General features: G+C 40.9%; 1 protein-coding gene across 3 annotated transcripts in view; it reads left to right on the top strand.

Moving 5' to 3' along the window:
- Positions 1-26517, top strand: part of shank2b (SH3 and multiple ankyrin repeat domains 2b) — a 1221224-nt gene that overhangs the window by 1159649 nt on the left and 35058 nt on the right. Inside the window, exons 21-23 of one of the 3 annotated variants that reach the window (XM_059976075.1) lie at positions 21300-21323; positions 24661-24720; positions 24928-25058. In XM_059976075.1, coding sequence (XP_059832058.1) covers positions 21300-21323; positions 24661-24720; positions 24928-25058 — 215 coding nt within the window. The remainder of the gene's footprint in view (positions 1-21299; positions 21324-24660; positions 24721-24927; positions 25059-26517) is intronic. The other 2 variants (XM_059976076.1, XM_059976077.1) reach the window with 2 other exon arrangements.

The following is a 26517-nucleotide window of genomic DNA, read 5'->3' as shown; positions in this document are numbered from 1 at the left end:
TGCTTCCAGGCTTTTATATCCTCTCCCCAAGTGGAGGGGATAGAAGAAGTAATGGTCAGGGTGGGTGTACTTACTGCCCATTACGTCACTGGTTTTAGGGTAGCAATAAAGGTCCTCCATCTCTGGCAATGTTCAGGGCTTCTTTCATCATGTCAGTAGCTTCCTCTCGGTTTTCACTCATTGTCAGTCATGCAAGTCCTGGGTGGAGACTCAGGAATACTGTCAAACTCAGATGTAGAAAAATTCTTTATTACTGTTTGCAAAACAATTTTGTTTTACCAGTCAGAGTTGTTAGCCCTGCGCTGAACCCCCGAATCTGGAGATCTACTGGACCACTCTTAGTCTGGCCTTTTCCCTTTGACCTATTTGGCATGGATGATCCTACCAAGAGCCAAAGCCTAAGGCTCTGACTCCAGTCAACTGAGTTCTCTGGGTCACTGAGGCACACAAGCATCAGTGGTTGACTTGGAGGCCAGGGCAGGTATGGTATTTGATTATTCTGACAGCTTTACTGAGGCAGTGAGAAGTGTAGACATAGCTTATGGAGGGGAGGCTGTGATGTGCTGAGTGTGTTCACAGTCCCCTGCAGTTTCTTGTAGTTACGGGTAGAGAAATTGCCATACTGAAGCATCCAGATAGAACGCTTTCTATAGTGCAATGATAAAAATCAGTGAGGGTCAAAGAAGGCATGCCAAATTTCTTTAGCTTCCTAAGAAAATAGAGATGCTGGTGAGCCTTCTTAGCTGTGGTGTAACAGGTTATTGGATAGGTTTACTCCTAAGAACTAGAAACTCTCAACAATCTTGACCACACCACTGTTGATGGAAACAGGAGCTTGTGCACCAACCCCCTTGCTGAAGTCAATAACCAGCTCTTTTGTTTGCTTACATTGAGGTTGCTGCCATGACACTATGTCACTAGGCTATCTACTGTACTTTGACATATTGTTATATGAGAATTGACCCACTACGGTGATAAGATCTGCAAACTTGTGGGTGGTGTTACAGAGGAGTCTGGCATTGGGAGTAGAGTAGGGGGCTGAGGTGGAAAAAAGGGAGGAATTTTTACAATTACACAGGGTACGAGTGAGACCACTCCTGGGATACTAGGCAAAATACTACGAATATCTTACTTCTTCATTTGCAATAATACCAAACAAGGCAGTAAGGGAATTTGGTTCAAATTGGACCCTAAAAAGTTGTGAGAAGGTATGACATACTTCCCGCCAAAACTTTTCAATTTTAGGGCAAAACCAAAACATATGAATTAAAGAAGCATCAGTAGGGTTGCATTTATTACAAAGTGGAGAAACATTCAGGTAAAAACTGGACAGCTTCTGTTTAGAAATGTAAGCTCTATGAACCACTTTAAATTGTAGAAGAGAATGACGAGCACAGAAAGATGATTTATTAACCCGTTTAAGAATTTTATTCCATCTATCATCAGAACTCTGACAATTTAGGTCATCCTCCCAAGCTTTTTTTATTTTATCTAAGAAGTCTTGTCTAGATACCAGTAATAGTTATAGATGCCAGTAATAGAACCATTAACAAAAGGTTTTAAATTTAAAAGATCGTCCAGTAAATTTTTATCAGGAGCTATAGGAAAAGTAGTTAAATGGAAACGTAGAAAATCTCTAATTTGAAGGTATCTGTAAAAATGTGTTTTTGGGAGTGCAAATTTATTTGACAATTGGTCAAATGAACCAATAGATCCTGAGATAAACAGGTCCCAAAAACAAGGAATATCTTACTTAAAAAAGGATATACTGACAGAGGAAGTTCGAAGAACATAAAACATTACAGCACAGTCCACACCTGTCAGCCCACAACGTTGTGCTGAACTTTTAACCTACTCTAAGTTTAATCTAACTCTTCCTTCCTGCATAGTCCTCCATTTTTCTATCACCCATGTGCCCTAATATATCAGCCTCTACCACTACTCTGGCAGCTTGTGCCATGTACCCAGTACTCTCTGTGTAAAAAAATTTACCTCTGACATCCCCTTTATACTTTCCTCCAATCTCCTTAAAATTCTGCCCCTTTGTAGTAGCCATTTCTACCTTGGGCAAAAGTTTCTGCCTATCCACTCTATCTATTCCTCTTAATATGTTGTACACCTCTATCAAGAGATTCACTTGTCTTATTCCGTGTGAGGGTTGTCCTATTACAAGGTACCAAAAAATGGCATGTTGATTCTTTTTAGTGTAGAAGAGCGAATTTAGAAAGCTGGGCAGAAAGCTGAGAAACAAGTCCTCCAGGGTAGTAATTTCTGGATTGCTGCCTATGCCACACGCCAGTGAGGGTAGAAACAGGATGATGTGGTAGATAAATGCATGGCTGAGAAGTTGGTGCAAGGGACAAGGCTTCAGGTTCTTGGATCATTGGGATCTCTTCTAGGGAGGTAGGACCTGTACAAAGGGGATGGGTTGCACCTGAACTGAGGGGGACAAATATTCTTATGGGCAGGTTTGTTAGAACTGTTGGGAGGGTTTAAACTAATTTGGCAGAGGGATGGAAACCAGAGTGAAGGGACTCAAGATAGGACAGATGATAAAAAAGCAAGGATAGCATGCAGGCAGACTGTCAGGAAGGGCAGGCAGATAGTTGGAACAAATTACAGCCAGCAGGGTGAGTATCAGTGCATTAGGGATGCAGAGTCAAAAAGGGCAGCAAATATTGTTCCCAAAGTACTATATCTCAATGCATGGAGTATAAGAAATACGGTGAATAATCTTATTGCACTTTTACAGATTGTCAGGTATGATGTTGTGGCCATCACTGAATTATGGCTGAAGGATGGTTGTAGTTGAGGGCTGAATGCCCAAGGTTAAACGTCATATCGGAGGGATAGGAAGATGGGCAGAGGAGGTGGCATGGCTCTGCTGGTAAAGAATGACATCAAATCATTAGAAAGAAGTGACATTGGATCAAAAGACGTTGAATCCTTGTGGGTTGAGTTAAGAAACTGCAAGGGTAAAAGTACTCTGATGGCAATTATATACAGACCTCCAAACAGTAGCTGGGATGTGGACTACAGATTACAACTGGAAATAGAAAAGGAGTGTCAAAAGGACAACGATATGATCATCATGGGAGATTTTAACATGTAGAATCCGGTTGGTGATGGATTTCAAGAGAAGGACTTTGTTGAATGTGTAAGAGATGGCTTTTTAGAGCAGGTCGTCGTTGAACCTACTAGAGGATCAGCTATTCTGGATTGGGTGCTATGTAATGAACTGGAGGCGATTAGGGAGCTTAAGGTAAAGGAACCCTTAGAAGACAGTGATCACAATATGATTGAGTTCAGCTTGAAATTTGAGTGGCAGAAGGTAAAGTCTGTCGTAGCAGTGTTTCAGTGGAGTAAAAGAAATTATAGTGGTATGAGAAAGGAGTGGCCAAAGTAAATTGGAAGGAAATGCTGGCAGGGATGACAGCAGAGCAGCAATGGCTTGAGTTTCTGGGATAAATGATGAATGTGCACGATAGAGATATTCAGATGTCAAATGTCAAAATAATATAATTGTGGCTGACAAGGAAAGTCAAAGCAAAAGAGAGGGCACACAACAAAGCAAAAATTAGCAGGAAGATAGAAGATTGGGAAGCTTTTAAAACCCTACAGAAAACCACTAAAAGAATCATTAGGGAAAAGACAAAATGAAAGCAAACTTGCAAACTATATCAAGGTGGATAGAAAAAGCTTTTTCAAGTATAAAAAATATAAAAGAGAGATGAGAGTGGATATAGGACTGCTAGAAAATGAGGCTGGAGAAATAATAACGGGATAAGGAGATGGCAGATTAACTAAATGAGTATTTTGCATCAGTCGCCACTGTGAAAGACACCAGCAGTGTGCCAAGTGTTGAAGGGTATGAGGGTAGAGAAGTGAATGTAGCTACTATTACAAGGGAGAAGGTGCTCAAAATCTGAAAGATATAAAGGTACATAAGTCACCCAGACCAGTCACTGTACAGTTCTGAAAGAGGTGGAGAATGTAGAGGCATCAGTAATAATCTTTCGAGAATCATTGGACTCTGGCATGGTTCTGGAGGACTGAAAAACTGTAAATGTCATTCCATTCTTTAAGAAAGGAGGGAGGCAGCAACAAGGAAATTATAGACCAGTTAGCCTGACCTCAGTGGTTGGGAAGATGTTAGAGTCATTTGTTAGGGATGAGGTTATAGAGTACAGGATGACATAGGACAAGATGGGACAGTCAGCATAGTTTCCATCAGGGAAAATCTTGCCTGATGAACCTGTTGGAAATCTTTAAATAGGATAGATAAAGAGGATGCAATGGATGTTGTATATTTGCATTTTCAGAAGGCTTTTGGCAAGGTGCCACACATGAGGCTGCCTACCAAGTTAATAGGTCATGGTATTGCAGCAAAGTTACTAGCATGGTTAGAGCACTAGCTGACTGTTAGGAGGCAGTGAGTGGGAATAAAAGGATCCTTTTCTGTTGGCTGCCAGTGACTAGTTCTGCAGGGGTCAGTGTTGGGACTGCTTTTTATGCTGTATGTCAGTGATTCAGATGATGGAATAGATGGTTTTGTTGCCAAGTTTGCAGATGACAGGAAGATTAGTGGAGGGGCAGGTAGTGTTGGGGAAACAGGAAATCTGCAAATGAATTGACAGATTAGGAAAAGTGGCAAATTTAATACGATGTTGGAAATGCATGCTCTTTGGTAGAAAAAAATAAATGAGCAGACTATTTTCTAAACAGGGAGAAAATCCAAAAATCTGAAAAGCAAAGGGACTTGGGAGTCCTTGTGCAGAACACTCTAAAGGTTAACTTGCAGGTTGAGTCGGTGGTGAAGAATGCAAATCCAATATTAGCACTCTTTTCAAGAGGTCTAGAATATAAGAACAGTGACGTGATGCTGAGGCTTTATAAGGCACCAGTGAGGCCTCATCTTGAGTATTGTGAACAGTTTTGGGTTCCTTATCTAAGAAATAATGTGCTGACATTGGAGAGGGTTCAGAGGAGGTTCACAAGGATGGTTCCGTGAATGAAAGGCTTATCATATGAGGAATGTTTGATGGCTCTAGGCCTGTACTCACTGGAATTTACAAGGATGAGGGGGGGATCTCATTGAAGCCTTTCAAATGTTGAAAGGCTTAAGCAGAGTAGTTGTGGAAAAGATGTTTTCCATGGTGGGGAGAGAGCATAGCTTCAGGATGGAGGGGTGTCCATTTGAAACAGAGATGAGGAGAAATTTCTTTAGCCAGAGGGTAATAAATTTGTTGAATTTGATAGCATGGGCAGCTATGGAGGCCAGGTGGATGAATGTATTCAAGGCAGAGATTGATATGTTCTTGATGGGCCATGGCAGCAAAGGTTATGGGGAAAAGGCCAGGAAGTGGGGCTGAGGAGGGGCAGAAAAGGATCAGCCATAATTGAATGGCAGTGCAGACTCAATGGGCCAAATGGCCTAATTCTACTCCTGTATCTTATGGTCTTGTGATTGAGAGGTGATTGTAGTGAAGCATGTAAGATTCTTAAAGGTGATGGCAGAGTAGATATTGAATTGTTTCCATGAAGAGCACCTCAAAATGAGGGCACTCAGTTGGAACTGAGGTGTGTAGGAACAACTTCTCACAGAGGGTGATGAATAACTGTACCTCACGGAACAGGGAACTGGCATGGAAGCGGAGATGAGGTCTAGATAGATCAGCCATGATTATACTGAATGCCAATGCGGACTTGAGGGGTCAAATGGAGTCATAGAGTTGTGCAGCATTGAAACAGGTTCTTTAGTCCACAATGTCTCTGCCAACTACCAAGCCTATCTATATTAACCCCACTTACCTGCATTAATTCCATATTCCCATATACCTTTGCTCACTCAGGTACCTGGCCAGATGCCTCTTAAGTGTTGTTGCTGTACCTGCCTGCTAGCAGTTCATTCCAGATACTTGAATGAAAAATTAACCTTTCAGATCCGTTTTAACCTCCTCCCTCTCACATTAAATCTGTACCTTATATAAGACCATAAGACATAGGAGCAAAATTCAGCTATGCAGCCCATGCAGCCCATGTTCCATTCAATCACGATGGATTCCTTTTCCCTCTCAACCCCATTTCCCTCTCAACCCCATTTCCCTGCAATTAACACCCTTACTAATCAAGAACCTATCAACCTCCACTTTGACTATACCTCTAATTTTAGATGTCCCCCACATAGGGATAGACTCTGGTTATCTACTTTTCTATGTCTCTTATTTTTATGCAACTTTTCATTAGTCCGGGTCAGAATTAGGACATTTGGCCCATCAAGTCTGCTCTGCCATTTCATCATGGCTGATCCAATTTTCCTCTCATCCCCAATCCCTTGCCTCCCCCAGTATCCCTTCATACACTGACCAATCAAGTCTCTATCAATTTCTGCCTTAAATATACATTAAGACAGCCTCCACAGCTGCCTGTGGCAAAGAATTCCATAGATTCACCACTCTCTGGGTAAAGAAATTCCTCCCCATCTCCACTCCAAAAGGAAGCCCCTCTCTACTGAGGCTGTGTCCTCTGGTCTTAGACTCTCCCACCAAGGAAACATCCTCTCCACATCCACTCTATCACGACCTTTCACCATTCAATCAATTTCCATGAGGTCACCCCTCATTCTTCTGAATTCTAGTGAATATAGGCACAGAGCCATCAAACATTCTTCATATGACAAGCTATTCAGTCCTGGGATCATTTACATGAACCTCCTTTGAACCCTTCCCAGTTTCAGTACATCCTTTCTAAGATAAGGGGCCAAAACCTGCTCACAATACTCCAAGTGAGGCCTCACCAGTGCTTTGTAAAGTTCCATCATTATATCCTTGCATTTATATTCTAGTCCTCTTGAAATGAATGCTAACATTGCATTTGCCTTCCTCACAGGCTCAACCTACAAATTAACCTTTAGGGAATCCTGCACAAGGATGCCCAAGTCCCTTTGTGTCTCAGTTTTCTGTATTTTCTCTCCATTTAGAAAATAGTCAATCCTTTCATTTCTTCTACTGAAGTGCATGACCGTACACTTTCTGACACTACTATTTCTTTGCCCATTTTCCTAATCTATCTTAAGTCCCTTTTGTAGCCTTTTTACTTCCTCAAAACTACCTGTCCCTCCACCCATCTTCATATTGTCTGCAAACTTTGCAACAAAGTCATCAATTCCATCACCCAATTCATTGACATTTGTCGTAAAAAGAATCAGCTTCAACACAGACCCCTGTCATTGGTAGCCAGTCAGAAAAGGCTCCCTTTATTCCCACTCTTTGCCTCCTGCCAATCAGCCACTGATTTACCCATGCTAGAATCTTTCCTATAATACCATGGGCTCATAGCTGGTCAATCAGCCTCATGTGTGGCACCTTGTCAAAAGCCTTCTGAAAATCCAAGTACACGACATGAACCGGTTCTCCTTTATCTATCTTGCTTGTTACTTTTTCAAAGAATTCGAACAGATTTGTCAGGTAAGATTTTCCCTCGAGGAAACCATGCTGACTTTGGTCTATTTCACTCTGTGCCTCCAAGTACCCTGAGACCTCATCCTTAGTAATTGACTCCAACATCTTCCCAACCACTGAGTTCAGACTAACTGGCCTATAGTTTCATTTCTTCTGCTTCTCTCCCTTCTTGAAGAGTGGAATGACATTTGCAATTTTCCAGCCTTCCAGAAGCATTCCCGAATCTAGTGATTCTTGGAAGATAATTACTAATGCCTCCACAATCTCTTCAGCCACCTCTTTCAGAACTCTGGGGTGTACACCATCTGGTTCAGGTGATTTATGTACCTTCAGACCTTTCAGTTTCCCAAGAACCTTCTCTCTAATTATGGTAACTTCACACACCTCATGACCCCTGACTTCTGGAACTTCCACTATACTGCTAGTGTCTTCCACAGTGAAGACTGATACAAAGTACTAATTCAGTTCATCTGCTATTTCCTTGTCCCTCATTAGCACCTCTCCATATCATTTTCCAGTTGTCCAATATCCATTCTTGCCTCTCTTTTCCACTTTATGTATCTGAGGAAACTTTTGGTAACTTTAATATTTTTGGCTAGCTTACTTTCATGTTCCATCATTTCCTTCTTCATGACATTCTGCTGATTTTTAAAAGCTTCCCAATCATCTTTGCTCTATTATATGCCCTCTCATTGGCTTTTATGTTGGCTTTAACTTCTCCTGTTAGCCATGAATATGTCATCTTTCCATTAGAATATTTCTTCCTCTTTGGATCCTATGCCTTCCAAATTGCTTCCAGAAATTCCAGCTATTCCTTTGCTGTCATCTCTGCCAGTGTTCTTTTCCAATCAATTCTGGCCAACTCCTCTCTAATGGCTCTGTAATTCCCTTTATTCCACCGTAATACTGATACATCAAACTATAGATTCTCCTTCTCAAATTTCAGGGTGAATTTGATCATATTATGATCATTTTCCTCTCAGGACACTTTTACCTTAAGCTCTCTAATCAATCCTGGTTCATTGCACAACACCAAATCTAGAATAGCCAATCCTCTAGTGGACTCAGCCATGAGCTGCTTTAAAAAGCCATCTTGTAAAGCACTCCAGAAATTCTCCAGTCCCCCCACCCTCCCCCTCCCCAATAACCAGCACCAACCTGATTTCCCAATCTACCTGTATATTAAAACCCCCCATGATTATTGTAACATTGCTATTTTGGCATACATTTTCTATCTCTCATTATAATTTATAGGCAACATCCTTGCTACTGTTTGGGGGTCTAGATACAACTCCCATCAAGGTCTTTTTACCCTTGCAGTTCCTTAGCTCTATCCACAATGATTCAACACTTTCCAACCCTATGTCACCTCTCTCAAATGACTTGATTTCATTTTTTATTGACAGACCCTCGATCTTCCGACCTATCTTTTTGATGCTATTCTTATCCTTGGACACTGAGCTCCCAGCTTTAATCTTTCAGCCATGATTCCATGATGCCAACAAATTCATCTACCTTATTCTGTATACTGTGCTCATTCAAATACAACACCTTCAGTCCTGTATTCGCCTTTTTTGATTTTGTCGCACCATGCTCAAACTTTTGATTCCTAACTTTGTCTGAGGTCTTACCAATATCTGCATTATGGTAAACAGTGGCCAAATTCTGCACAGCATTTCTCTAATGCAAAAGTTCCCTGTTGTAATATGAACAAAGACACTGCAGAGGAACTGAAGCTAGTGGATACTGAAGTATTGTATTCAAAACAATGAGACACACTTGAAGGAAGAGGCCTGTTTGACCCAATGTTACATGACAGTTTATATGCTAAAGATCAAAGGTAACGGCAGGTCAATTCTAGAGGTACAAAGTATCTACCATGCTGCCTTTGAATTACATAAAATTTTCACACCTCCTTTGCACCCACATTCCTGTCCCCCAAAATAAATGTTAATTAGTATTGTCTGGTTTTCAATTAACTGGTGTCCACAACACCAGGAAACTCATGTCCAGAACTGCATTTTAAAGTTAATCTACAATCCATGTTCAGGTTGATAGCTGAAGTTAATGTTTGCTGTATACCCTTACTTCAGAACACATTCCCTACTTTTGTTACATGGACCCCAGGTTTGGAATCCCTGCTCTATTGTAATGACGGTCAGAAAATCTATTTTGATGAAGGGGAAATATTAACTGGTACACTGGGAATAATACTCTTGCTCTTGTGTGAAATACAGCGAAAAATAGTGCAGAATAGTGCAACAGAACCTCAATTTACCACATCATCTGAAAGACAAAACCTCTGACAGTATGGCACTCCCACAATACTGCGGTAAAAGATATTCTAGAAGTTTGACCTCCATTCTTTGTGACTTTATTTACAAACCTCTGAGTCATAGACAAGAAAAAGTCACCGAAATCAGAGGTGTACAGCGACATGAGAATGCAGAATCATGCAGGATCCTTTAAAGGCTGAGTCAGTGGGAAGGAAGACAACTGCAATGTTAGGGCTGAGCACTCAATCTAGAGGAAGTGTGCTTATTCCACTGCTGTACACCCACAATATGTAGCTAAGCACAGTTCCATTTTTATTTTTCCTCTCTGTGCCTTATGGCACATTTGGTGGCAACCTTGCCTTTTATTTAGCATTTGTATAGTTTTTTTATGAAGCCGAGTTGCTAGTTCGACACTCAACCCAGCACAGATGGAAAGTGTGCCTGGGTTGCTTCGAACCTTGGACCATTTGCCTCAAAGTCCATGTACTGATGCCACTACACCACCGCCTGGTTAACAACTCAATGTCGTCTATAAATTTGCCAATACATAACTACTGTCGGCAGAATTTAAGATGGTGATGAGAACAACAAAATTCACAACATATGCCAGTCATAGTAAATCTGATTCTGATTAATTTCAAGAGAACTAGAATACAAAAACCACAATGTAATGCTGATGCTTTATAAGGCAAGATTCATTGGAATATTGGAAGCAGTTTTGGGCCCATTATCTAAAAAAAAATGTCCTGCCATTGAAAAAGATCCAGAGGAGATTCATGAGAATGAAAGGGTTAACATATGAGCGTTTGATGGCTCTGGGCCTGAATTCACTTTAGTTTAAAGAGCAAGGTAGATCAGCTGGTTGAGTGGTGTCACAACAACCTTGCACTCAACATCAGTAAAACCAAGAAGTTGACTGTGGACTTCAGGAAGGGGAACATACACCAGTCCTCATTCAGGGATCAGAAATGGAAAGGGTGAACAGTTTCAAGTTCCTGGATGTCAACATCTCTGAGGATCTATCCTGGGCCTAACATATTGACCAATTAACATATTAACATTTTTCACACAGAGAGTGGTGGGAGCATGGAATGCACTGCCAGCAACAGTGATGGAGGCAGATACAATAGGATCTTTTAAGAGACTCTTACATAGGTACACAGAGCGTAGGAAAATAGAGGGCTCTGCAGTAGCGAAATTCTAGGCAGTTTCTAGAGTAGGTTACATGGTCAGCATTACATTGTGGGCTGAAGGGCCTGTAATGTGCTGTAGATTTCTATGTTCTATGTAATTGCAAAGTAGGCATGTCAGCGGCTATACTTCATTAGGAGTTTGAGAAGATTTGGTATGTCTCCAAAAACAATCACTAATTTCTACAGATGTACATTGGAAAGTACGCTAACTGGTTGCATCAGTGTCTGGAATGGTGGAGTCACAAACAAAGCTGCAGAAAATTGTAAACTCTACCAGCTCCATCAGAGGCACTGACTGTCTAACATCCAAGACACCTTCAATAGGCAATGCCTCAAAATGGTGGCATATATTTTTTTGCACTACCTTACTTTATCATTTCTATTTTTTATTTATGATTTATAGTTTACATTTTTATTATATTTACTATTGATTTGTACTCCAGGGAGGGCGAAGAGCAGAATCAAATATCGCTGTGATGATTGCACACTCTAGTATCAATTGTTTGGCGACAATAAAGTAATAATAATAACACATTAATAAGGACTCACATCAAACAAGACATGCTCTTTGCTCATTGCTACCATCAAGAATGTGGTACAGGAGCCTGAGGATACACATTCAACATTTCAGAAACAGTTCTTTTCCTCTGCCGTCAAATTTCTGAATGGACAATGAACCCATGAACACTACCTCTGTATGGTTTTCTCTCTTTTTGCACTACTTGTTTAATTTAATTTTCTTTTTTTATATATACTACTTATTGTAATTTATTTTTTTATCATTATGTTTTGAAATGTACTGCTGCCACAAAACAAAATTCACAATACATGCCAGTGATATTAAATCTGATCCTGATTCTGATTAATTTCAAGAGGACTAGAATATAACAAGGCTTTATGAGGCAATATTCATTGGAATATTATGAGCAGTTCTGGCACATTATCTAAGAAAATATGTCCTGCCATTGGAGAAGATCCAGAGGAGGTTCACAAGAATGAAAGGTTTAACAGATGAGCGTTTGATGGCTCTGGGCCTGTACTCACTGTAGTTTAGAAGATTGAGGGGTAGATCTCATCTAAACCTATCGAATATTGAGAGGCTGAGACAGAGTCTCCATGGACAGGATGCTCCCTATAGTGGGGGAGTCTAGTACCAGAGGGCAAGGTGTCAGAATACAAGGACACTCCTTTAGAAAAGAGATGAAGAGAAGGGTGGTAACTCTGTGGAATTTGTTGCCATAGATAGTTGCAGTGGGCAAGTCGCTGGGTATATTTAAGGTGCAGATTGATGTTCTTGATTAATCAGGAACTAAAGGAGAAAGCAGGAGAATGGGATTAAGCGTGATAATAAATTTGCCATGATGGAATGGCTGAGCAGACTTGATGAGCCAAATGGCCTAGTTCTCCTGTGTCTTATGGTCTTCTACACCATATGTTTATAGTCAATGAAGCCTCATCATAGAGCTTCATTCAAAACTACTCCTGGTGCTGTGAACTGTACAGGTTTTAATATATTCCCTGGCATGTTGAAATAAGCTGTTTTGACATTCATCTTTTGCCATTGCCTGGTCAGTGCTAAATATGCTGAGTTATATGGTCCTGATGTTGCTACTGGGTATCAGCTCCAGTGCTTGGAGATGGTATGACCCATTTCTGCCTGCTCAGTGAGTTGTGGACTTTGTGGATAATATCTGGTGACTGGTGGCAAATTGGAATCCTGGTCATCTTTATCCCACCATCTCAGATCCTCCTGCTGTCTTCGCTTCTCTCATCTGCAAGTGAGAAAACACTTCCCAAGGAGCAGCTGAGCTATTCTTCACAATCTCATCAGGCTGGACTCAATCAACCTCTCCCCACTGTCTTAATGCCAATTTATAATGGGCATTATAAAGTCAATTTGGAAGACAAGCATGATGCAGATTGCTTATTTGTATTGCATTTGTCTTCAATAATCTAAACATCTGTTAATGTGAGTTTGTGCATTAAGGAATATTAAATTGGTTCCGTTCTGGCAGCAATTAATGCCAACACAAGAAGTACATGTCATAGCATTCTCTGTAGTTACGCTTGGTCTAACAGTGAAGTACTAGAAGCATTGTTCCTTTCCCACTGACTTTAACCATTTCCATGGCTGTATCCACTGCATCATGTTCACGAAGGCACACAGTTCCAAAATATTTTTTCCCATGTAAGCAATTAAAAGACTGCAAAATGTATCCAGTGGGTTGCTAGGTTTAGGAATAAAGTTAATAATTTGTGCATGAGTAATTTTGTGCATAATTTATAAAAGGTTAGTATGCAGAGACAGCAAGTAATTAGAAAAGCTAACCATGTCATTGTTTATTGCAAGGGGAATCAAATACAAAAATAGAGAGGTTGTGCTTTAGATTCTTTAGATGGTGGAAAATCAGAGCAACACACACAAAATACTCAGGATCCGACAGCACCTGTGGACAGAAATAAACAAAAGGTGAATTTTTTGAGATACAGTACAGAAGGAGCCCTTCTGGCCATTTAAGCCATGCTGCCCAGCAATCCCCAGATTTAATCCTAGCCTAATCACTGGACTATTTACAAAGATCAGCTAATCTACTAACTGGTACATCTTTGGACTGTGAGAGGAAACTGGAGCACCCAGAGGAAACCCTCGTGGTCATGGGGAGAATATACGAACCCCTTACAAACAGCAGCAGGAACTGACCCCAGGTTGCTGGTAGTGTAAAGTGTTGTGCCAACCACTACACCACCATGCCACCCTTTTGGCCAGAACTCCTGATGAAGGGTTTCAGACTGAAGCATTAATTGTTTTTTTTTTCACTCCATAGATGCTGTTCCTCCAGTATTTTGTTTGTTTTGTGCTCCAGTTCCACCTTCTCCTTAGACAGTCCCTTGGGAAGCAGCATGCAGGATTCTGGGGCAACACATTAGCATAGTGGTTAGCGGAATGCCATTCTAACACCAGCAATCTGTTTTCAATTTTGCTGCTCTCCTTAAGGAGTCTGTAGAATGTTCCTGTGACCAATTGAGTTTCCTCCAGTTACTCCATTTTCCTCCCACATTTCAAAGACATGTTAATTGATCACATGGGTATAATTGGGCTTGTTGGGCCAGAAGTCCTGTTATCATGACGTATCACTAAATAAATAAAATGAAAGTCTTTTGTCTTCCCTCTAGTTTTGAGAGTTCTGAGGCAACTAATGAAACTGCTGAAGGAACCACAGGCTTGTCCACCACAGATGGGATGGGAGGGGGATATTTAGTGTAGTGGTGCACTCTTTACTCGGAGCTTAACCATATACTTGATGCATGATCTCAATGTCATCACGAACGCTACTTCTCCATCTTGAGTTGTCATGCTCCAAGCATACCCAGGCATCAGTGAGCTGTAGCATAAATTTCAGATTCTTTGAGAATCTCCTTGAACCTTTGCTTTTGTCCACCTGTGTTCAGTATTGGTCTCCTTAATTAAAGAAAGACGTACATATATTGAACCATTTCAGAGAAGGTTTATTAGACTGACCCTGTAATGAACAGGTTGTCTTATAAAAGTTGGACAGGCTAGGCACATATCTGCTCAAGTTCAGCAGAGTAAGAGGCAACTTTTGAATCAGAATCATGTTTATTATTATTGATGTATGTTGTGGAATTTGTTGCTTTGTGCATGACATTAATAAAAGTACTGTAACTTACTATAAAGAATAAATAAATCGTGCAAAAGCGAAATTGCAAGATCGTGTTCATGGGTTCATGAACCATTCAGAGCATTCATGGGGCAGCAAGGTAGCGTGGTGGTTAGCAATACAAGTGACCGGCGTTCAATTCCCACCGCTGCCTGCAAAGAGTTTGTACATCCTCCCCATGACCACGGGAGTTTTTTCCAGGTGTTCCAGTTTCTTCCCACAGTCCAAAGACATACAGGTTAGTAGCTTAATTGGTCATTGTAATTTGTCCTGTGATTAGGATTAAATCGAGGCATTGCTGGACAGCGCAGCTGTATCTCAAATCAATCAATAAATAAATAAATCTGATGATCGCAACGACAACGCTGTTCATAAACTGTTGTGTGTGTGTCTTCAGTTCCTGTACTTCCTGCTTCATGGGAGTGATGTGAAAAGGGCATGTGCCCGGTGGTAAAGGTCCTTCTGTGACTGACGAGCATGTGAAGAAAATGTTTCCATCTGTGAGAGAATCTAGAATGAGGGTTCACTGTCTGAACAAAAAATGGCTCACCCACAAGATAGTGGTGGCATAATTTGTTTTCTCTCTGAGAGTCAAGAATGTTTCAACTGTTCTTTCTCAAACGACAGTCAACCCAATGTCTTGGAATATTTATAAAGCAAAGAAAGATGATCACATGATTCCCAAAGGGTGGATAGAATTTAGAGTTCAGAATCAGTTTCAGTATCACTGATATATGTCATGAAATTTGTTTTGTGTGCGGCAATAGTACATTTCAATACATAATTTTTTAAAAACCTATGAATTGCAATAAGAATTTTTTAAATATTATTTATTAAATTTTAGAAATTACAAAAAAATAAATGTGGTAATAAAATAGTAAGAAAAATAATATTAACCCTCCCCCCTCCCCTTAACCCTCCCCCCCTTAACCCTTATCTAAAGAAAGAAAAAAAAGGAAAGAAGAGAAAGATTGCGTGGATATCGGAGGATCCCCACTTGCTCCATGGAGTTCAAAATAATTTTGATATTTATTTTTACTTTCCCCAATTACTATAATTTTATCTTCAAAGGACCTATGTATTTAATCCAATGCAATAAGAAATATATATAAAAAATTAAACTAAGTAGTCATGCAAAATATGGAGCAAAAATAGAGTAGTGAGGTAATGTTCTTGGGTTCATTATCCTTTCAGAAACCTGATGGTGGAGGGGAAGATGCTGCTCCTGAAATATTGAGCATGTGTCTTCGGGCTCCTATACCTTCTCCTTGATGGTAGCAATGAGAAAGGGGCATGTCCTGGATGGTGAGGGTCCTTAATGAAGGATCCCTCCTGCTTGAGGCACCACCTTTTGAAGGTACTTCGATGCTAGGTAAAAATTAGATCAGCCATAATCTTACTGAATAGGGGAGCAAGTTTGAGTGGGTGAATTGCCTACTTCTATTCTCAATTTGTATATTTGAATACTCAAACAGTGCAGTTGAAGAAGGTCATGGTGCTTTTCAGCATTGCTACTCCTGTGAGCTTGGATGTTAACCACTCTCATTCTCGCTACATTTATGTAGTTCTTCAAATGCCAAGAGTAAAACAAAGAACTTCCCACAGACAGTGGCTGGCTCAGTATAAATCATCTGACTTCTTTAGGATGGAGTAGCGTCATCTAATATTTCAAGCGGTCATTCACTGCTCACTAGTTTTGCTGTGATCAGACATCACATTAAGTATTTGTGATGGTGCAGCAGTCTAAGGCATGATAGCTGTAGCCTGCCTGTGTTCATTCTGTCAGTGTGTCTCCATGAACACAAAATTGAACCAAACCGAAATCAACATCAAGACCTAACATCCGAGGAATGTGTGAACAGGTGTCTTGCTTTCTCAGTTCCTTTTTTTACCTTGCTGACGTTTTGAACATTAAAACATTGACACCACCACTTTTGATAACGTAGAACCTGGATTCTGCAGCCATTTAATATCTGAGCACAACCCTCTTTCTAGGCAAACTTTCCTGTACCTTCCTCCACAATTCCCTTACAGCTATGAAGCTGTTAGCTTCCAGCAATTAATTGTTGCTCCAGAACGTTCTTTTGCCTCCACAGATGCAACTCAGTCCACTGAGTTCTTCCAGCATTTAATATTTTTTCTGCTCATGAAGCAAAGTGTCAGCAAAGAATAATTGCAGGAGCTCTCTCTGCGTTAGCAAGACTCTCATCACCGTTTAACTGATCTCTCAAAATTTGCATTTGTTCCTCAATCACACTTTATTTATTTGTGCACAAGGAGGACAGCAAGGCCCCTCTCATTATTTTTGCTCTCTTTTCCCAGTAGTTACTTAATTTAATTTTTATGTATGTTTCCTTTTTCAATTTAGAGCTTTTTAAAATATTTATGGCTGGCTGGTGGCGTAGTGGCATCAGCGCCGGATTTCAGAGCGAAGGCTCCCGAGTTCGAATCCAGCTGGCTCCCTTGCACACTTTCCATCCGTGCTGGGTTGAGCGTCGAGCTAGCAACTCAATCTCATAAAAATAAGAAAGCCTGCTAAAAAAAGTGCCCTCACGACAGTGTCCCGATAACTCCAGTCAGAGTTGAGGGCAAAAATATATGAGTAAATAAATAAAAATATATCAAAATGTACTGCTGCCACAGAACAATTAAGTTCATGACATAAATCTGACTTTGATTCTGAACTCTGAGTTCTACCCACAGTAACCTTTCATTCCTTAGTAATCATGCAACCGTCTAGCTTTGCCTTAAAAATATTCCAAGACATTGAGTATACTGTCCTTTAAGAAAGTGCAGTTCAAAGACTCTTGAGTCTCAGAGAGAAAACAAATTATGCCACCATTATCTTATGGGACCTTATAAGGCTGTGGCTTTATAAGGCATTGATCAGACTGCATTTGGAGTACAGTGAGCAGTTTTGGGCTGCCTATCTAAGAAAAGATGTGCTTGTGTTGAAGAGGTTCCAGAAGAGACGCTCAGAATAATCCCAGGAATGAAAAGGTTACAGTAGGAGTGAGCCTGTACTTGCTGGAAGAATGGATGGTGGGGGTGGGGGGGAATATCTCATTGAAACCTATCAAATATTGAAAGGCCTAGATAGAGTGGAGAAGATGCTCCCTTTAGTGGGGAGAGCCTCGGACCAGAGGGCACAGCATCAGATTATGAGTACGTCCCTTTAGAACAGAGAAAAGGGAGAACTTCTTCATCCAGAATGTGGCGTGAATCTACAGGATTCATTGTCATAGATGTCTGTGGGGTCAAGTCATTTGAGTATTTTTAAAGCAGAGGTTGATGGGTCCCTGATAGGTAATGGTGTCATAGGTTACAGGTAAAGACAAGAGAATGTTGAGAGGGAAAATATATCAGCCATGATAGAAAGGCAGAACTGACTCTATAAGCTGAATGGCTTAATTCTGCTCCTATGTCTTATGGTCTGAACAGAGTAATGCCTTTTTCAATACAGAATTGATTAGCAGTTATCAAGTAGTAACCTTTTGAATTTTCAAATTCCTTATTAGGAAGATCCCAATACCTGTGTAAAAACTCAATAGAAACTACAAGCTGACAACCATTGATATTTTGAAGTTAGTAAAGTAATTGAAGGCCCACACTCAACGATTCAGGAAAACCTTCTTCTCCTCTGCCATCTGATTTCTAAATGGACATTGAACCCATGAACACTACTTTTTATTTCTAATTTTGCACTACTTATTTAACTACATACACACTTACTGTAGTTCACAGTTCTTTCTCTGTTATGTATTGCATTGTTCTGCTGCCGCAAAGTTAACAGTTCATGACATATGCCAGTGATAATAATCCCTGATTCTGAGATAGCTTAGATACAGGTTGACTGTATGTCCATAAGTAAAGCTGGGCTGTACATAAGGTGACAGGAAATAATACTGGAATTAGTGAGTGCAGATGTTGATCAGCCGTATTTATTGTGGAAAGTAACTGGTTTTGAGTCTGGTGGTCCTGGTGTCGATGCTACATAGCCTCCACCCTGATGGGAAAGGGACAACCAGCCCATCAGGAGTGTGGTGGGTTCCTTCATGATGTTGCAATACTGATGAAGGGTCTCGGCCCATAGCATTGACTGATTATTCATTTCCATAGATGCTGCCTGACCTGCTGAGTTCCTCCAGCATTTTGTGTGTGTTGGTCCAGTTTCTGTTGAGAGTAACAGGTGACTCTCTATCAACAGAATCTCTCATTGTATCTCCACAATATGCAGGGAAATGATATTACAGCTGTTGGTGTTCTTGGTCAGCAGAACTTCAGCAGCAGGCACTTAAAACATGCACCAAGTGCTTTTGTTGCCAGATTTATATATAGAAGCATCCACAAGAGAGTCCAGTGGTGGATGGAACATACTGCCAGAGGTGGTAAGTACAACAGAGGCATTGAAGAGACTCTTAAAGTAGATAGGCACATGAATATGCCTGTAATGGAGGGCTATGGACTTTATGTAGGTAGAAGGGACTAGTTTAGATCCTTGCCTCTCTCTGTCCCACATCTGTTCTGACAGTTAACCTATTTGTTAGCACTTAATGCAACACACACAAAATAGTGAAGAAACTCAGCAGGTCAGGCAGCATCTATGGAAAGGAAGGGGGAAGATGCCAGAATAAAAAGGTGGGGTTAGGGGGAGGAGGACTAGTGATAAGTGAAGCCAGGTGGGTAGGAAAGGTATAGGGCTGGAGAGGAACGAATCTGATAGGAGAGGAGAGTGGACCATAGGAGAAAGGGAAGGAGAAGAGGGTGTGGTGGTAGGCAGGTGAGAAGAGGTAAGAAGCCAGAGATGGGAATAGAAGAAGAGGGGAGGGGGAGGGCAGGGATAAGTTTTTTTTACTGGAAAGAGAAATCAATATTAATGCCATCAGACCGGAGGCAAACCAGATGAAATATATGGAGCAAACACGAGGAAATCTGCAGATGCTGGAAATTTAAACAACACACACAAAATGCTGGTAGAACACAACAGGCTAGGCAGCATCTATAGGGAGAAGTGCTGTCAACGTTTCGGGCCGAGACCCTTCGTCAGGACGGAATATAGATAATATATGGTGTTGTTCCTCTACCTGACTGTGGCCTCATTGTGCCACAGGAGGAGGCCATGGACCAGCGTATTTAATTACTAGTTCAATTAGTTTGGCACAACATTTTGGGCTGAAGGGTATATTTCTGTGCTGTAGAAGAAGGAGGGAGGGGTTGTATGTTCTAATTTTTGTAAGCATTTTTGATGACACCGGGAGCTGGATTCACTGGCCTGTTAACGCATTAAAACTCTGTAGATCCCATTTCTATGTACATTTCTCTGCATCTCCCCCACAATTGTCCCATGAAGTTGAACTCACCAATTACCAGAAATTTTACTTTGCCTTTGCCTCCACAGATACTGCTTGACCTGGTGAAAAACATTCTGGTCACACAGTGTTGTGTAGTACGTATATCGAAAGGGAACTCTGGGCTTGAATACTTCCTGTGAGCTTAAGACATCCATAAGTCTGTTGTAATAACTGGACTTCAGGTCCAATTTACCCAGACTGGTTCCAGTGATCATTCCTGCTGAGATTTTGTATCATTGAAAAGTCTATTCTATCAAAAACAGGTGGCATGGTTAGCATTGTGTAGTGGTTAGCACAACACTATTACGCCAGCTGGAAGATCACTGTTCGATACCCACCGCAGTTTGTAAGGAACTTGTATGTTCTTCCCATGATTGTAATGGGTTTCCTCCAGATGCTCCAGTTTCCTTCCACAACCCAAAAGACTTGTGAGTTGTGCTGCTATATTGGTGCCCAAAGCTCAGTATAATCCTTGCTGAATTGATTTGACATAAATGATGCATTTCACTGTATGTTTCGATGTAGCTGTGATAAATAAAGCTAGTCTTTCATCTTTTCCTTATCTTTAAAATCTATCTTTCAACACTGTCCAGAAATTTGTTTAGAGAGTCTCCATGCACTAAAAACAACCAGCGGAATTAGATCAAAGCCCTGACTTGCATCACAGGTCAAGGCACCAGAGATGGAGAAGTTCTCATTACACTCCTAAGCCAAACCAATCTGCGGAAGTAAATGCAATGTTCACATTCATTTCAAAAGGAGTAGAATATAAGAACAAGGATGTATTGCTGAGGCTTTATAAAGCATTGGTCAGATTGCACTTGGAGAATTGTGTGCAGTTTTGGGTATCTTAGAAAAGATGTACTGGCATTGGAGAAAATCCAGAGGAAGTTAACAAGAATGATCCCAGGAATGAAAGAGTTAATCTGTGGGCAGTATTTGATTGCTCTGGGCCTGTACTCACTGGAGTTTAGAAGAATGGGGGGTAGGGATGGGATTTAATTGAAACCTACCAAATGTTGAAAGGCTTAGATAGAGTTTACATGGAGAGGATATTTTCTTAGTAGTGGAGGCTGGGACTAGAGGGTACCACTGAATACAAGGAGGCTGATAGGTTCATGATTAGTCAAGTGCTAAAGGTAACGGGGAGAAGGCAGGAGAACAGGGTAGAGAGGGATAATAAATCAGCTATGATGGAACGATGGAGAAGACTCAATGAGCTGAATGGTCAAATTTTGCTCCAGTGTCTTTTGAATTATGAAAGAGATTCCACTGTCAATCAGCAACAGAATATGCGATTATTAAAATGTATTTACCTCCCTCTCTTTCACTTTCCAAGCAACGCTACGGAAAAAGAGGACCGGTAAGTGAATGAAATCAAAGGCATACTGTGCTGCAAATCTACAGGATAAAGCATGTTCTAAGTTCAACATTATTGTCATTTGCCTGTGCTAGAGTTCAAGTTGAAATACACTAAGTGAGATTTCACACTGGTTTCCAATCAGTTGTGTCGTGGATCCTCCCTGCTGAGTAGATTATGAATTTGTACATATATTACCCGTGATTCAGGGCAGAATGACACCATCCCATAAATACTTTGAGGAGCTGAGCTCAGTTACCAATGTTATGAATGGTTACTATGCTCACGGCAAATTTCATGCTCTGCTATTTTAATGGAATTAAGTATTCATGAGATGACATCCCTTTTACTCCTTTTCTTAATTTCGTCATTCAGAGCAGGTCAAAAACTATAGATGCAATCACTTTCTGATTTCCCATATTTCAGGATTTCAGAATGCTCTTTTGTAACGAGATCCACGTGCTGCAGAGCATTTCCACTTAATTATAAACCTTTCTAAAATTCCCAGTGGTGCAGCATGTGCTTGCCATGAAAATAGCATCCTATTGAATTATTCATTTCTTCTGGTAACCTGCACAATTGTTTGTCCAATTTGATACTTATTAATCTAATCAAAACACAAAAGCTCCCATTTATATAGGTACAGTTGTCAAGTTCCTTTGATCATCATTTTATACGTTTCATTAGTTTTTGACTTAATAAGGTCATTACAGTTGCTGCAAAAAGTCAATAAGCAGTTGATCTTTACTTGCAGGGATCCAGGCAGGAGAAGCTACAGATTGCAACTGTCACTTTAGAAAGTTCATGAATCATAGAGCTACAGAAATTTTTAACCTCAGAAAAGCCCCTTATAGCTCACCTCATCTATGTCAACCATAATGTCGATCTGCCTAATGCCATTTGTCCACATTATACCCATATCTCTCTCAAGGCAAGACACACGGAATGCTGGAGGAAGTCGGCAGGCCAGGCAGCATCTAGAGAAAAGAGTAAACAGTCGACGTTTCGGGCTGAGACCCTTCTTCAGTTCCCTCTACTCCTTTCCTATCCAAGTATCTGTCCAGGTGCCTTTTTGAGTTGTATTAGTATCTGCTTCCAGGGCATTCCAAAGATTTACCATCCTTTGTGGAAAAACTTGTCCCTCATGTCTCTTTTAAATTTGCTACCTCTCACCTTAAATCTCTGCCCTCTAGTTCTAGGCTCTTTTCCCCTGAAAAAAAGGATAAGTCTTATCATAAAAACACAAGAGATTCTGCAGATGATGGAATCTAGAGGAACAAACACACCTTGCTGGGGGAACTCAGCAGGTCAGGCAGCATCCACAGAAAGGAGTGAACAGATGATATTTCATTCCTGTAACTAATAAAGAGGCCACTGTCTTCAGCTGCAGTAGCTCATCCACTTCAAAGTGTGATGTGTTGTGCATTCAGAGATGCTCTTCTCCACACCACTGTTGCAACAAGTGGTTGTTTGAGTTACTGTCACCTTCCTGTCAGCTTGAACCAATCTGGCCATTCTCCTCTGACCTCTCTCATAAACAAGACAATTTCATCCACAGAATTACCAGTCACTGGATGTTTTTGTTTGCACCATTCCCTGTAAACTCTAGAGACTGTTGTGCATGAAAATCCCAGGAGATCAGCAGTTTCTGAGATACTCAAACCACCCCATCTGGCACCAACGATCATTCCATGGTCCAAGTCACTTTGATCACATTTCTTCTCCATTCTGATGTTTGGTCTGAACAATTGAATCTCTTGGCCATGTCTGCATGCTTTTATGCATTGAGGTGCTGCCACATGATTGACTGATTAGACATTTCTATTAATGAGCTGGTGTACAGATGTACCTAATAAATTGACTACTGAGTCTATATCCTTTTAGTCATAATTTACATTGCCAAGAGGGCTTTTTGGATTTTGAATTGAATGGAATTGAATTGAATTGACTTTATTTCTTACATCCTTCACATACATGAGGAGTAAAAATCTTTACATCTTTGTCTAAATGTGCAATGTGCAATCATAGTAATTTATAATAAATAGAACAGTCAATATGACATAGAAATACATTCAAATCAGCGTGAATTAATCAGCCTGATGGCCTGGTGGAAGAAGCTTGTTGTTCCTGGCTTTTAGGCTGCGATACCATTTCCCGGATGGTAGCAGCTGGAATAGATCATGGTTGGGGTGACTTGGGTCCCCAATGATTTTGGGCACTTTTTTCACACCTACCTTTGTATATGGCCTGAATCATGGGAAGTTCACAGCTACAGATGCTCTGGGCTGTCCACACCACTCTCTGCAGAGTCCTGCGATTAAGGGAGGTACAGTTCCCATACCAGGCAGTGATACAGCCTGTCAGGATGCTCTCAGTTGTGCCCCTGTAGGAAGTTTTTAGGATTTGGGGCCCCTACCAAACTTCCTCAACCGTCTGATGTGAAAGAGGCACTTCATTGATGGCCAAACCAGATATTAGGTTTCTACATTTCCCATATCTTGATGCATTGTTCTTCTTGTACTCATCCAGGAACCTTCTAACAATATAAAGAATTTATTCAGTATCCAAATTATCTTTTAAGTCAGTGAATTCTAGATCCTGAATTTCCATTAACATTTTCACAAATTGAATAGTCTCCAAATTATTGTCCTTTCTGCCAAGAGAAATTGATCCTTCTCACTCACCATTGTAGCCGTCTTATAATTTTGTGCACCTCTGTTAAATTTCCCCTCAGATTCTGTGTTTCAAAGGTGGTCATCCATGTTTACTCAACAAAGCTGAAATTTTTCAGACGTCATCATTTTCAATTTTGAAGATTCCTCTATTTGTTGAAGAGTGGGTTACTCTCCCTTAAATAACTGACTATTCTTCAACTTTACTGATGACTCCACAAAGGTTGCAAATGTTCCAAAGTAATGCTATGTTCAATTTATTGTCACCATATACAACACTGAGATTCACTTTCTTGTGGACATACTGAATAAATCGAACGACCATAAATAATAAAATCAATGAAAGACCACACCAGCAGGGTGGACAACCAGTATGCAAAAGACTGTGTAGAACTGTGCAAATAAAAAAGAAAATTATAAATAAATAAATTATTATTATAGATAAATAAGCATTAAATATCCAGAACATGAGATGAAGAGCCCTTGAAAGTGAGTCCATAGGTTATGGGGACAGTTCAGTGATGGGGCAAGTGAAGTTACCCCCCCTCTGGTTCTTAAAGTAATATCTTTTACTGTTCTGACATGAAATGAAAACAAAATTAATGTGTATTATTATGTATCTCTTCCTAAACCTTATCATCTCCTTTTCCATCTCCTTATCACCACAGATCTTGATCCATCACATTTAGAGGGTTTGAAGAGGAGGACTGCTTTTCAAACCACACTAAGTAAAAAGAAAATTGATGCATGCATAAATTAACAATGCATGCTGCTTGTGCAATAGTAATGTGACTTTGCAGTTGTGTGGAATTTGCATTTCGATAGTACGCATGAAAGTGTTGTCTGATATATTGGCATAATTTGCAGTAATTGCTCTTCTGCTTTCCCTTGGGAATACCGTAAGTGGTGACTGAACCATTCCCTGCCTTCCACAGACAAGCTCGATGAAATAGTATCAAATCCCAAACAGTCAAGGGCTGCGGAAAATGCAACGGTCGACTCACGAGTTGCAACAATCAAACAGCGTCCATCCAGCAGGTGCTTTCCTTCAACTGCAGATGCAAATGTGAGTAGACCCTTGCTTTATGGTGACTAAGAGTTTACTTCAAATCTAAATTCTCATATGAACCGGAGGACTCTTTGTCCATCAGTTTCAGATTTATTTATTGCACGTACGTGGAAACATATAGTGAAATGCATCATTTGCGTTAACAACCAACACACCCAAGGATCTGCTGGGGGGCAGCCCACAGTTGTTGTCACACCTTCCAGTGCCAACATTGTGTGCCCACAATGTTCAACACAACAGCACAGAATACAGAGCAACACAAGCAGCAACAAAAACAACAGAACAAAACAAGGCAACAAAAGCAAGCCAAGCCCCTTTCTTATCCTCCCAGCACCTCATGCCAGGACAGGCCACTTCCTGGCCTCCAGTCCTTGGCCCTGGACCCTCAATCTTGCAGACATCAGGCCGCCAATCTCCAGTCTCTGGCCTGAACTTGCCCTCTGTCTATCAAGTCTTTACCTGATCTCAGACCAGTCCCATTCCCTGATTTTTCCCAATAATCTACTAACCATCAAATTCACCCAAAGAAGGGGTGAATAACAGCAGTCAGAGAACCTGCAGAGATCTGTAATGTGTATATACACTGATGTACTCCTGGGCAGCCCATCCAGTCACAGGGAGAATGTGCAAGCTCCACACAGATAGTATTCTGGTTGCTGAAGGAGTACGCAAGAAGCTCTGTTATCTAAATTCAAATTTACGGCAAGGATATTTTATTAAATTCTATTGAGGCGCCATCGAGGACATCTTCAAAAACTGATGCCTCAAAAACGCAGCATCCATCATGAAGGACCCCAACCACCCAAGACAAGCTCTCTTCTCATTACTACCAAGAGAGAAGAGGTACAGGAGCCAGAAAGCATAAAGCATAGTCTCAGCTATTTAGGAACAGCTTCTTCCCCTCTATCATCAGGTTTCTCAACAGACAATGAAACCATGAACACTACCTCACAATTTTTGTTCTCTCTTTGCACTTCTTCTATATATACATAATAATATAAATAACATCTGTCTCGAGGGACAATGGGTGTGCGCTATGGGTCAGTCTGTTGTAGAGCTGACCTCTCCAGGGTGAAAGCCTGGTCAGAAGGTAAGAAGGTCCTGGGATCCCCATTCGTTGAGATACCCCCGCCCTCGGTCTCACTGGTGCAGTCCAGAGGAAAGTGAAGCAATACGTTTGGCACTAGCTTGGCTGCAGGAGCTGCTGGAAGGATGTTCAGTGACGTCCAGCCGCCTTAGGGGCTCCACTCCGGATTTTCTATTTGGGTTTATTCTTGTAGCCTTCATCTCTTCCAAGGCTGCTCATAAGGCAGTGGGGCTATTTACCCATAGCTGGTGATTGGTTCATGAGCACCAGAGCGTGTCAACACGCCAGTGCTATGTGAGCAGGGGCCAGACCTCCTCCCCATCTTCTGTACTTCAGCATTAGTCCGAAAGGAATTCAGCGTCTGTTTGT

The sequence above is a fragment of the Hypanus sabinus genome, chromosome 7 (assembly GCF_030144855.1).
Source record: "Hypanus sabinus isolate sHypSab1 chromosome 7, sHypSab1.hap1, whole genome shotgun sequence".
Taxonomy (NCBI): Eukaryota; Metazoa; Chordata; class Chondrichthyes; order Myliobatiformes; family Dasyatidae; genus Hypanus; species Hypanus sabinus.
This window is presented reverse-complemented; position numbering and strand designations above follow the sequence as displayed.